A 13,984-nucleotide genomic window follows, 5' to 3' on the forward strand; every position below is an offset into this window, starting at 1 on the left:
CGATCAGTGGCTGTTTTATTTCCTAAGTGGTTTTGCCTCCAGGCACATGTTTGCTCTTAAAAAATGGATCCATGTTAGCTTGGGGTTTGAATAGCCACAGCACGTCAGTGTCTAAAATGAGTGGATTGCTTTTCCTAAGAGCGGGTTGAAGGTAAACAAAGCAGAGGTATTCAAATATCTCACTGCGCCACCTTGTGGAATGTTTAAAAAATTTGAATTTGTTCTTATGAATGCTAGGGCTTGTTGCCATGGAAAATCAATAATTCTGCAACCCAGAGTGCATTCTGCGAAATCGCACCGTGATCCGCAATCGCGTTTTTCACGGGGGACTAAACAATTAGCCAATTGGTGTAAATCAAGTGCTGCTTCTTGATCCCATCCCATTATTTCCCCTGCTCAGAAACTCACCAGCTCAGTTGTTAAGCTGTAAAGCTGTTCCAAATAGCTCCGCTAATTGTTTTAAGTCATGGGTACTGACGTTCATCCCACTATTACAAATCAGAATAACACTACACTCGCAGGTCATTAATGTCTTTCTTACACTACCGAGTTTACTCCCGTCTTAACTCCAGTTTTATCAATAGAGAACATACTTGTGACTCAATAGACTAGTTACATCCTCCCATGTTAATATGTGACAAACAACTTGAGAGAGAATGCTTGAGAGACCCTGGATTGTATCACTAAGTTGTTTGGTTCCAGTTTAGTTTTGTTCTACTTTTCTAAGAATTAGGAGTTAATTACACAATGGAGTGAACACTCTATGTTTCTCAATTAATTACTAATTTACTATCATTCCATGCAAGCTTTTGGAGAATAACAACATTGCCACATAGAGGTGCAGCGATCTCACACAGGAAAAAATAGCCTCATCCCCTGATCTTTACACACCAGCCGTGCTGCAACTCTTATTTTGCTGTCATGTAACACGTTACTGTGTATGGTTGTAAAATAATAAAGCAATAATAAAGCGTGTGAGTGTGCATACACTTTGTTATACAAATAAAAGAAGTAAGTTCTTCACAAAGTCACAAAAAACAACTGTCGTGTATAACAGGGCGATTAATAGATCAATGAATGTTTAATAAATAAAACCTGTAGAGAGTGATGATTTTGATTAATGATTGCATCTCTTTATGTCACTGGGAGGCTCGCTGGTGCAGTGGGTTAATTTGCTAGCCCTTCTCTTGTGTATTGTGGATGAATCCAACTTAAGAAACAAGTGAAATTATTTTTGTGATCTCAACTTTGTCCACATCGCAAACAATAAACCAGCAACCTGTCCAGTCTGAAGACTGAACCTCCCAGTAAACTTCAGAGTTCATGAAACTACCTAACTATGCGTACACTACTACTGACAGAGGGCATGCAATGATACTTCTACTGACAGTATTGCACTGATGGAGTGTGATGATGGTGATGATATGTGGCACTTGTCTGGCAAAAATTGATTGCATTTTTTCCCATACATTTTTGACTGATAATTTATACCATACATAAATGCAACAACTACATTTACAGCATGGGTTTATTGTGTGTCTTTCCCAATCTCTCTGTTCATTGATGGAGAGCTGTGCTGGGGCTCTCTTTATTAATTGCTGTTGTGTGATTCAACAGTGCTAACACAATTCCCACTGAACAGGAGCTCAATAGAGAAATGAATTCAGTGGCTGTCAGGGAGGTGGCGCCATTGCCTAGGATTCTCTCCCAGGAGCTACGAGATAACATTCCACATCTCTCTGTGTTGATCTGTTCTCCCGATTTTTATATTATAGGATTTACAGTTAAGCGACATGCAGTAATTAATTTTCTATATGCGGTATCTTACAACTGGGTACCCTTTTGACAGCTCTCATCTTCAACAACAAAAATTGCTCTTTTGCACACAAGCTGGTAGATTCATGAATCCTGTACTGTCAGAGCAAAGCTAAGAGTGTCTCATAGACTTGAGAAGGGCGTTGCCGTCAGTAGTGCCCACCTCAAAAGGTCTTTGCTGTTAAAACAAGCACATGATTAAAATGAAACTTTTTGTTTTGTATGCTATTTATGCAACAAAAGTTTCCCATAGTGTAATAAAACACGGTAAATCATGTTTAAAAAAAAACAAAAAAAAACGAAACCATGACAAACCATTGCAAACTATGGTAAATGCATAGTATTATGGTGAAACTGCAAAATGACCATGCAGGTTTACTGTGGTGAACTTTTATAAGGGATTGTTCTGCTCACAAACGGTTTCTGAGGCTGTCCTCTAAGTCATCTACTACGTAAAGTGAATGTGATTGTGCTCCCAATTCCCTCTGTACCCTGACAGTGAGGGTGTACAGTACCAGTGTGAGTCCCCTCCGTACCCTGACAGTGAGGTTGTACAGTACCAGTGTGAGTCCCCTCCGTACCCTGACAGTGAGGGTGTACAGTAACAGTGTGAGTCCCCTCCGTACCCTGACAGTGAGGGTGTACAGTACCAGTGTGAGTCCCCTCCGTACCCTGACAGTGAGGGTGTACAGTAACAGTGTGAGTCCCCTCCGTACCCTGACAGTGAGGGTGTACAGTAACAGTGTGAGTCCCCTCCGTACCCTGACAGTGAGGTTGTACAGTAACAGTGTGAGTCCCCTCCGTACCCTGACAGTGAGGTTGTACAGTAACAGTGTGAGTCCCCTCCGTACCCTGACAGTGAGGGTGTACAGTAACAGTGTGAGTCCCCTCCGTACCCTGACAGTGAGGGTGTACAGTAACAGTGTGAGTCCCCTCCATACCCTGACAGTGAGGGTGTACAGTAACATTGTGAGTCCCCTCTGTACCCTGACAGTGAGGGTGTACAATAGCATTGCTAATAACAGCGAGCTGTCTCTCCGTCTCTCCCCAGCTCACCAAGGCACACCGGCAGGGTCATATGGTGAAGGTGGACTGGCTCGATCGACTCACCTTCAGGGAGATTGAGATGATCAACGAGGTGAGACTCGTCATTGATAGCAGGCAGCTGGCAAGCACAATACAATTCACATTTCTATAGCACCTTTCATCGCAAGGATCCCAAAGTGCTTCACACACACACACACACACACACACACACACACAAATGAACATATCTGAACGCTACTGAATTAAAAACAGTCTAATACAAAATATAGTAAAACAGAAATTTTAAAAAGACATACAAAATTTGGTTTTAATTGTAAAATTAGAAAACCCAGGATAAGAAGCCAGTTTGTAAAAATCAAACAATTAAAAACCGTCTAAATAATTCTGATCAGTATTAGGACAGACCATCGTCTCATATCGAAGATGTATCACAGTAAAAAAAGCTGCATTTTGTTGTATTAAACAGTGACAGGGGCTTCGGTAGATGTTTATTGAAATGACAGGGGTATCAAGGGTGTTTAGGGATATTTAGCAATGACAGGTTAACAGGCACATTTAGCAGTAACAGAGGTATTTAACACTGACAGGAGAATTTAGCAGTGCCAGTATCAGTATTTGTGGCTATTTAAGGATATTTAGCAGTGGCAGGAGTTATCAGGTATTTAGCAGTGGCAGGGATATCAGTAGTTTTGAGTATTTAGCAGTGGCAGGGATATCAGTAGTTTGGGGTATTTAGCAGTGGCAGGGGTATCAGTAGTTTTGGGTATTTAGCAGTGGCAGGGATATCAGTAGTTTGGGGTATTTAGCAGTGGCAGGGATATCAGTAGTTTGGGGTTATTTAGCAGTGGCAGGGGTATCAGTAGTTTGGGGTATTTAGCAGTGGCAGGGGTATCAGTAGTTTGGGGTATTTAGCAGTGGCAGGGGTATCAGTAGTTTGGGGTATTTAGCAGTGGCAGGGGTATTAGTAGTTTGTGGTATTTAGCAGTGGCAGTGGTATCAGAAGTTTGGGGTATTTAGCAGTGGCAGTGGTATCAGTAGTTTGGGGTATTTAGCAGTGGCAGGGATATCAGTAGTTTGGGGTATTTAGCAGTGGCAGGGGTATCAGTAGTTTGGGGTATTTAGCAGTGGCAGGGATATCAGTAGTTTGGGGTATTTAGCAGTGGCAGGGGTATCAGTAGTTTGGGGTATTTAGCAGTGGCAGGGATATCAGTAGTTTTGGGTATTTAGTAGTGGCAGGGGTATCAGTAGCTGTGGGATAATTTCCTGTTACACGGGTAAGTACTTTAGCAATGTCAGGTTCTGCTTTACTCTTCCTATTCAGAGTGAGAAGAGAAGCTCTAATTTCATGTACCTGATGGTGGAGTTTCCTCGAGTCAAGAGTGCTGACAAGGAGTTTGGGATTGTTTACTACGAGAAGGTAAAAAATAATGAATCCCCCCCCCCCCCCCCCAAAGGAAAAAAAAAAAAAAAAACAGAGCCAGCTAATGCAGTGCTGCATATCATAAACAGAGCCAGCTAATGCAGTGCTGCGTATCATAAACAGAGCCAGCTAATGCAGTGCTGCGTAACATAAACAGAGCCAGCTAATGCAGTGCTGCGTAACATAAACAGAGCCAGCTAATGCAGTGCTGCGTAACATAAACAGAGCCAGCTAATGCAGTGCTGCGTAACATAAACAGAGCCAGCTAATGCAGTGCTGCGTATCATAAACAGAGCCAGCTAATGCAGTGCTGCGTATCATAAACAGAGCCAGCTAATGCAGTGCTGCGTATCATAAACAGAGCCAGCTAATGCAGTGCTGCGTAACATAAACAGAGCCAGCTAATGCAGTGCTGCGTAACATAAACAGAGCCAGCTAATGCAGTGCTGCGTAACATAAACAGAGCCAGCTAATGCAGTGCTGCGTATCATAAACAGAGCCAGCTAATGCAGTGCTGCGTATCATAAACAGAGCCAGCTAATGCAGTGCTGCGTATCATAAACAGAGCCAGCTAATGCAGTGCTGCGTAACATAAACAGAGCCAGCTAATGCAGTGCTGCGTAACATAAACAGAGCCAGCTAATGCAGTGCTGCGTATCATAAACAGAGCCAGCTAATGCAGTGCTGCGTATCATAAACAGCCAGCTAATGCAGTGCTGCGTAACATAAACAGCCAGCTAATGCAGTGCTGCATATCATAAACAGAGCCAGCTAATGCAGTGCTGCGTATCATAAACAGAGCCAGCTAATGCAGTGCTGCGTAACATATATCTCACTATTACACACTAGAGAGAGAGAGTAAGCATTGCATCGTACACAAGGGCCTGCACTCTGCGCTGTATTCATCAGCATTATTTTTGAACGAAAGAAAAAACAAACAACATTTACAATTCTGAAACTAACAAGAAACCATGTCAGACCGCTCATGACCCCCTTAATTAAATGTCTGGGTTGTTTATCTCTGATTTGGTAACTTTATTGGGGGTGTTTTTAGTTTTTGTTTTGTTCTTTTCTTCCAGGATGGTGATGAGTCATCTCCCATACTAACAAGCTCTGACATAGTTAAAGTACCAGACCCACAGATGTCAATGGTGAGTTTCATTATTGTGTCTGACTCTCGTAACTCGCTGCCTGTCTGCTGACTCTGGATGTATCTATGCATCACTTCGAGTCAGAAGCTTCAATGAAACCAATATAAAAGTGAGCACAAATAAGACGTGATGTACTCTCTGAACTCTTTCATAAACAAATCTGTAAAATACCATTTTTTTTAAGATTATGTCCCTCTCAACACTTATTGTAACATTATGCATTTCCATATCCCCTTCGGTCATGATTTTTTTATTTACATTTTTAGAAATTTTAAAACAGTGTAAACTCTATGGAGTTTGAGAAGTTGCCCTGCCAAAACTTTGAAAATAGCATTGTGCATTATATATAGATACATAGACAGGAAACCTAACATAGTACAATTATACACGCAGTGACTGATAAATCATATACTTCTCAATTTGTAAGTAATATGTTTTTATAGGTAGCTGTAGGGATGCCAAATGGCCTCTTTTTGTTAGTAATTTCTTTTATGTTCTCATGATGCACAGTATAAAATGGCTTTTGTTGTAGCTGACTTCCATAGCCCCCATTCTGTATTCTGTACTGTCTGTATAGATATTTTACTAAAGGCAGGTATTAGAGTGTTGTTCCAGTCACTACTTTTTGAAACAACATTGTAGGGACAAGCCTGTCTTGGTGCCGTCTTCCTGTGCTTACAAATGAGACACTGTCTACTCCTGTAGGCCCAGTACTTATTTTCCAGCTTTCGTAATGCATAGCAAACAAAAGTAACACTGTCAGTGTATGCTAAAAGGGAGTTAATGTAAAGTGTTAGGTCCAGTTCAATTCCTGCTGGCTCCACAAGTTAAATGAGTTTGACAGTTTCTGTAGACAGCAGTTCACACCACTCAAACCACAGTCCCATAGAACCCCCATGCTCCTCCCCGCTGCAGTGTGCCTCTCTCACACTGGCTGCTATGTCTCTGTGTGTTTCAGGAGAACCTGGTGGAGAGCAAACACCACAAGCTGGCTCGCAGTCTGCGCAGCGGCCCCTCTGATCACGACTTGAAACCCAACGCTGCCACGCGCGACCAGCTCAACGTGAGTACACTGCGCCCCCAGAGGCTGCTGATGAACCACCGGGATCCTTTAAGACAAGACGACAAAGCGTTCTGATCAATCAGCTGCTAAGAACCGAGCGAGCACTGAGGAGACAAATGACCTCTTGTTCTAAAATGTATTGCTGTACCCTGGGCAGTTCAGCAACTCTGTAGCGACAGGGATGTGCAAGAGATCTGAAAGCACCCTTTTAACACTATTTATTTTTGTTTGTATTGCAAAGTGTGCAGTGCCACCCGTTGGGCTAAACATTTTTGAAAATGTTGCACTTGCAGCCGAGATTATAAAAGAAATAAAAAGTTTTCGGCACACTAATAGTAAGACTAAGGGCCTAATTTACTAAAGGTTCTTAAAAGTAGCCATAAGACACGTGTTAACACAATCCCGTAACACACGTCTTAAAACTATATATAAGATGGTATTTACTAATGTGAATGTCACTTATTAAGACGCATGCTATGGAAATCATTAGCACATTAAGACGTGCCTTGTCACAGAAGATAAGGCGCGTCTTAAAGAAATGATGACATAGGGGCCACTGAGGAATGAGCAGAGATTGAGATACCCAGTTGTCAGTTCTTGACTTTTGCGAAATGTATGTATTAAATAATCTAACTGCGTTTGAAAGGCAGGATCACAAAAATACATTTAAAAAGTGATAAACAATCCTACCTAAACACTGTCATGGCTGTACAGTTTATATAAAAAGCATTTAGTTTATACAGTATAGTAGCCTATTCTTTTTTTTTATCCATCATTGATTAGATCAGTCTGCAGCCCTTGGGCTACATTAATGAAACAGTGAATACAATGAAGTATGGAGTTGGCATTTAGACCAGGTGGCGTATATCAGTGATCAACGCATTTCTCTACATTGAAATGCCGTTCACATGTTTTACAACGTGGATCTCGCAGACACCAATTGCAAGAAATGCACAGGTAATAATAACTAGGAGTAACTATACTGTACATAACCTACTGTATAATCTATTGTAGCTAGAGAAAAAATCATTTTGTACACAAAAGTGCAAATCGGTTACACTGTGAAGGTACAGAATTATTTGTACAGAAGTAAAAGCAGGTATGCAGAAGGTTTCGAACCGAGTGCCAGCCGGCTCATGAAAATGTTTTTCTCATTTTGCATAGTAAGTTATGACCATTTTTTTCGTTTGCATAGTAAGCTTTTGCATGCTTTTTATGTCTATAGGCTACATAAACACATTTATTTTCAATGTCCTGTTACTTATTTTGTTGTTACAGTTTTATTTAATCGTAATATACCTGTATATAGACGCATTTCTGTTCAAAAGTTGTTTTTTCTTTATTTATTTTATGCAGTCGGCTTATTTACAGTTTCGGATGTGTAGTATTGTACATACATTTACCTGTACCTTGTGCTGACAGACAGCTTTAAGACGGATCTCGGCTCGTAACACCTGCTTTCCATCAGTGCTGTCTAGCATGCGATTTAAGGTGTGCTTCATGACAGTTTAGTAAATATCGACTGAATACACTATGTAACACAATTTTTGTTCCTGGGTAGTAAGTGTTATTTCCTAATTGCTTATGCCTCAAAAGTATAGAAAATGGCTATTATTCCCCACAAACTTTGCTTTTGTGACCAGGAGTGATATTTTGAAATTTACCTATTTCCAATGAGAAAATGGGCGGATTTGTGTCTTTTCGTTCACATAAAGTCAGAAAAAGACAACATATGAATCCAAATTAACATGTATTTATACTAAAGTAATACAAAAATGACTACAAAAGATTTAGAAGTGAGTAGTTTTTCGAGATTTACGATTATACTGTAAATCACTTTCACGAATCAGCCCCCAAATGTAGTCTCCCATCATGTTCTCGTTATACTGTCCTTCATTGACAGCTCATCCAGGAGCCTCAAAGCCGTGCTGCTCCATAATGGTAACAAGTACCCGTCTTCCCCTGGCTCACTCGGTGCACCTCAAAGAGGATTACAACAGCATCAAGACCTTGCTGGACGCCTTGAAGTATGATGAGTACGACTGGGACCCCCGGAAGGTGCTGATGCCACCGCTGCACATCAAATTGGGCCTTATGAAACAATTTGTCAGAGCTCTAGATAAGGAGTCGGCAGCCTTCAAGTACCTTCAAGACTTCTTCCCTAAGCTGTCTGAGGCAAAGGTCAAAGCCGGTGTCTTCGTCGGACCACAGATAAAGAAGATCCTGGAGTGCAATGAATTCCCCAAGAAGCTCACTAGTAAGGAGAAAGCGGCTTGGAACAGCTTTGTCACAGTGGTTCAGGGCTTCCTGGGCAATCACAAGGCCGAAAACTATGTGGAGCTGGTTGAGACTCTGGTGAAGAACTACGGTACAATGGGCTGTAGAATGTCCCTCAAAGTCCATATCCTTGATGCTCATCTTGATAAATTCAAGGAGAACATGGGAGCGTACTCGGAGGAGCAAGGCGAACGCTTCCACCAGGATATACTGGACTTTGAATGCCGCTACCAAGGACAGTATAACGAGAACATGATGGGAGACTACATTTGGGGGCTGATTCGTGAAAGTGATTTACAGTATAATCGTAAATCTCGAAAAACTACTCGCTTCTAAATCTTTTGTAGTCATTTTTGTATTACTTTAGTATAAATACATGTTAATTTGGATTCATATGTTGTTTTTTTCTGACTTTGTGAACGAAAAGACACAAATTCGCCCGTTTTCTCATTGGAAATAGGTAAATTTCAAAATATGACTGTCCTGGTCACAAAAGCAAAGTTTGTGGGGAATAATAGCCGTTTTCTATACTTTTGAGGCATAAGCAATTAGGAAATAACACTTACTACCCAGGAACCAAAAAAAAATAATAATTTGTTACACAGTGATATCATTAGCCTCATTAGTGCTCTCGTGCCACTCATTTGAATACATCACCATGCATTTTGCATATTCAGCAGATGCTAATGTACCATTGTGTTATTTTTAAGGCTTACGTGCTAACTCATGTCTTATGCTTTAAGTCGCGCTTTATCGTGGTTGATAAATACCTGATTATCTAGCATGCGCCTTATCCTTGGATGATGTGTGTTATCGCATAAGAACCTTTAGTAAATGAGGCCCTAAGACGGCAAAAACACCTGAATTCATGTCCAAAAATCAACCCCCTTTGGTTTATTATTTTTTTATTACATTTTAAAGCTGATGGGATGTCAGAAGTTCTCCTTCCTGTAATGGTATGTGTAAATTGAACTGCTTTACTCTGTTTATCTCCGAGGGGATTTGAAATGGAGATATTCTACCCCTCGTCATTAACCCTCCAAGGGCCGGTTGAAAAGCTGCATTGTAATGCACGTAATGATTAGGTTTTCTAATCTAGGTGTGTAACTTTGATTCTGCATCTATCTTTACAGATCATTGTGAGTTACCCTCCCACCAAGCAGCTGACATCAGAGGAACAGGACCTGGTGTGGAAGTTCCGGTATTACCTCACCACTCAGGAGAAGGTACCGTAACCCTTATAAAAGTATCCTGTAGTAAATCATAGCAATATCAATGATAATAATATCAATGATCATTGATAATGATATCAATGATAATGACAATGATAATCAGTGATAATATCAATGGGATCCTCCAGATTAAATAAAGCTTAAATAAAAAAATTAAAATAAAGCATAGGTAAGCATTGTAAAGCACAGATAAGTATGGTATAGGTATATTAAAAACATGGAAAACTGTGGATAAGTATGGTTAATGCATTGTATAACTGCAAAATTACCATGAACGTTTATCATGGCAAAACCTTTTATAAGGGAAGGAAATGCAGCTTTAAACCGGAGATGTGTGAGACAAAATACTTCATTGATTTTTACATATTGACATAATATTACAAAAAAAAAGGAAACACAGTTATCTTATTGAAAAGATTGTCGGGTGTCATGGAAGTGTTTATTTAAAAAAAAGATTTGAGAATTTTTTCTACTAATGCAAATATTTATTGTGAAGCAAAAACAGTTCTACTGCATTTCTAATAAGGAGTGCTTGTGCCCTCTTCACAGGCACTCACCAAGTTCCTGAAGTGTGTCAACTGGGCTCTGCCCCAGGAGGCGAAGCAGGCTCTGGAGCTTCTGGGGAAATGGAAGCCCATGGACGTGGAGGACTCCCTGGAACTGCTGTCCTCCCAGTTCAGCAACCCCACTGTCAGGCGCTACGCCGTGGCCAGACTGGAGCAGGCAGATGATGAGGTAAGAACCCCTTCAGAACCTCTTTAGAACCCCCTTCAGAATTTCTTCAGAACCCCTTCAGAACCAATTTAGAACCCTGCAGTGCTCAACACCTGTAGAGAATTGACCATGTTGATCATTAAGTGCTCAGGGCACCTAACTTATCTAGCAGGTAATGACTGCTGCATTTGACATTTAAGTGATAATGCAGACAGCCAGAGAGCCCTATGGTGTTCAGTTGCAGTGACAGACAGTACCTACTGTTGTCTGTCCCTAGGACCTGCTGATGTACCTGCTGCAGCTGGTCCAGGCTTTGAAATACGAGAATTTCAACGACATCAAGAACGGACTGGAGCCCTGGAGCAAGAGGGACAGCCAGGGGGGGATGGCAGAGAGCGTGGCATCCAACCTGGCAGACACAGAGAGGTGAGAGAGACTGGTAGACACAGGAGGGGGAGAAAAAAAGAGAGAAAGGGGGACAGCCTCACAGAGAGGGGAAGAGAGAGAGAGGCTGGCAGACAGAGGTGTGAATGAGAGAGGGAGAGAGACTGACAGACACACAGGTGAGGGATAGATACTGTTATTTTGTTATAAATATGTTTATGTTCAGTATTTCTGTACATTTACTACATTATATTTGGCAATACTTGTATGACTTGTCATGCCAATAAAGACCATTTGAATTTGAGAGGTAGAGAGGTAGTGAGTATGTGTTTTATGAGGTGACACAGACCTGTCGAATGCGCATGAGTGAAGACTTGTTGATGTTTTTTTGTTTGTTTGTTTTTTCCAGCTCCCAGATTCTGTCGAGCCCGCCCCCCTCCGCACCCCCCAGTGGCCCCGCCCCCAAGGGGAAGGACTCGGCTGACAGCGATAGTTTAGAGGTTAGCAGACAGGACCATCGCTGTTCTTTCGCTGTGAGCTGGGGGTAGCAGTTAGAGCCTATGGACTGTGGGGGAAGGAGGCTGGGTGAAGGGTTTGCTTCAGTTCCACAAGCGGTGGTTTTAGAACAGGTGTCAGTAATAATAATTAGTAGGGGTGGGCACCAATATCGATATTTTGATATGATATCGATATCGATAATAATTCCATGTTGCGATATCGTGGGATAAAAAAAATTCATGTACTCTCACAGACATATACTTTTTATTGCTAATACTGCTAAAAATACAAACACAATGTAATCAAGTTTCTTTTATATTAAGTTTTGAACGTCTCCCTTTTACTGTTTTACAGCAAGACCTGTGTACCTTCCTGATCTCCCGAGCTTGTAAGAACTCCATGCTGGCTAACTACCTGTACTGGTAAGAGTTGACTGCTCACTGATCCACCTTCTCAAGATCATCTTACCCTTCAGTCTCCAGTGCTGTCAGGAACTTTTTTTTACATATATATATATATATATATAATAACAATTGCCATGTTGTTAATTATTTATAAGCTAATAAACCAATGTAAATTACATTGATATGATCGATTCAGACTTGGGTGTCATTACGTAGAGAGGTGGAATGGACACTGAACTTTACCTATAAATGTACAGTCAGTACATATTAAAAACATAGCAGAATAATCTGTATTAATTTGTTTTAAATAACAATGAAGACATGTTCACCAGTCTTAATCGACATAAAACCCTGATTATTAGGCATTACCTTGGTAGATCCTAGACAGTAATGCTCCAATCATGGTGCCATTGCTTAAATTAAATATGTTAGAAACCTATTTAATAACTTTTTATAAGCAAAACAAAAAAAAGCTTAAATTAAAAAGTTGAAAGTAACAGTAACAAAAAAAAAAAAAGTCAATTTCGGTGCCCTTTCAAAACTCCAAAGGAAGGCAGAATAGTCTCTGCTCCCCCCTGCGTCTGTGTGTCTCCAGCGACACGAAAACCATTGCAGGGATGGAAATCAGACTCCTATTGCAAAGCAGTTTCACGCATTCCAGGTTTTATTACGACCTTGATTAGCCACAGTGTATCGGTAACAAGCTCAGGTGTGTCTTATTAAACTCACAGTGAAACCAGGAATGGATCAAACTGCTTTGCAATGGAAGTCTTATGTATGTTTTACGTTGGTATTGTGAGTGCCTATGCTGAAGTTGTGGGTGCTGCCGTCCCTGTCAGGTACGTGATCGTGGAGTGTGAGGACCAGGACACCCAGCAGAGGGACCCCAAGACTCACGACATGTACCTGAACGTCATGCGACGCTTTAGTCAGGCGCTGCTCAAGGTAAAACTTATCCAGCTCGGGGATGGAAATAAGACTCCTATTGCATTAGAATTGGCCCCCGAGAGAGAGAGAGAGAGAGAGAGAGAGAGAGAGAGAGAGAGAGAGAGAGAGAGAGAGAGATAGATAGATAGAGAGATATTAGCGCCCCCAGAAATCTATCACATGGTACGCACAACTAAACCACACTGACATCCTATCCCATAACGACTCTGCATCGCCATGCTGTTAAGTGTTTCAGCCTATCAGAGAGCTGCATTTCTGTTCTTTCACAGCACCTAGCTTCAGTTTCTCACACTGGCCATGTAGTTTAGGATTGATTTCCACAGTGAAAAACTTAAGTTTTTAAGTTTCTTCAATTCACCGACGCTGTAGCAACTTGAAGCCATTAACAAAAATAACAGTATATAAAATAACACAATAATTGTTTTAAAATTAAACATCAGGTGAATTTATTGCAGATCATAACAACTTATTATTTTCTTTATATTGTCATCTAGTCAAAACATGTTAAATGTACAAAATAGATCAGCTATTACCATTTAAACATATGATATACACATAACAGACTGGTTAAACAAAGAATCCATAGGATTGTTTATTTTATTTTTTAATGGTGCTAACACACAACCTAATACATTACTCTGCTATTGAGCACACTGATATAATTTTGTACTTATTTATTTATTTTTAAATACAATAGCAAAACTGGGACAATTAACAATTTTCCTGTTTCCGACTGGGACACAAAATGAAGGCTGTAAACTGTGACAATCTCAATTTTCCCAGGATGTCTGGTAACCCCAATGCAGCTCCCCGAGACATTTTCTGTTTTTTTGCTCTACTTGTTTCCTCAGAATATGAACTAAACCGTGAAATGTTTACTTCCTAGTCAGGTTACCATCTACAGTTTGTTTCCTATGTGCAAAAGGACAGAGTCCAGCAGTTGTTCACATTGACGTTTAGTAAGCGAACCAGACGCTGTGCGTTTGCCAAACAGACCGAGACCACCTCTTTAGGTGGACTCAGTACGGTAC

General features: G+C 40.8%; 1 protein-coding gene across 1 annotated transcript in view; it reads left to right on the forward strand.

Moving 5' to 3' along the window:
- Positions 1-13,984, forward strand: part of pik3c3 (phosphatidylinositol 3-kinase, catalytic subunit type 3) — a 34,174-nt gene that overhangs the window by 6,529 nt on the left and 13,661 nt on the right. The window contains exons 5-14 of the mRNA XM_034015903.3: positions 2,867-2,953; positions 4,184-4,279; positions 5,362-5,433; positions 6,392-6,496; positions 9,907-9,999; positions 10,555-10,740; positions 10,997-11,145; positions 11,513-11,603; positions 11,956-12,023; positions 12,845-12,950. Of these exons, the coding sequence (XP_033871794.1) occupies positions 2,867-2,953; positions 4,184-4,279; positions 5,362-5,433; positions 6,392-6,496; positions 9,907-9,999; positions 10,555-10,740; positions 10,997-11,145; positions 11,513-11,603; positions 11,956-12,023; positions 12,845-12,950 (1,053 nt within the window). The remainder of the gene's footprint in view (positions 1-2,866; positions 2,954-4,183; positions 4,280-5,361; positions 5,434-6,391; positions 6,497-9,906; positions 10,000-10,554; positions 10,741-10,996; positions 11,146-11,512; positions 11,604-11,955; positions 12,024-12,844; positions 12,951-13,984) is intronic.

This window comes from Acipenser ruthenus, chromosome 2, assembly GCF_902713425.1.
Source record: "Acipenser ruthenus chromosome 2, fAciRut3.2 maternal haplotype, whole genome shotgun sequence".
NCBI lineage: Eukaryota > Metazoa > Chordata > Actinopteri > Acipenseriformes > Acipenseridae > Acipenser > Acipenser ruthenus.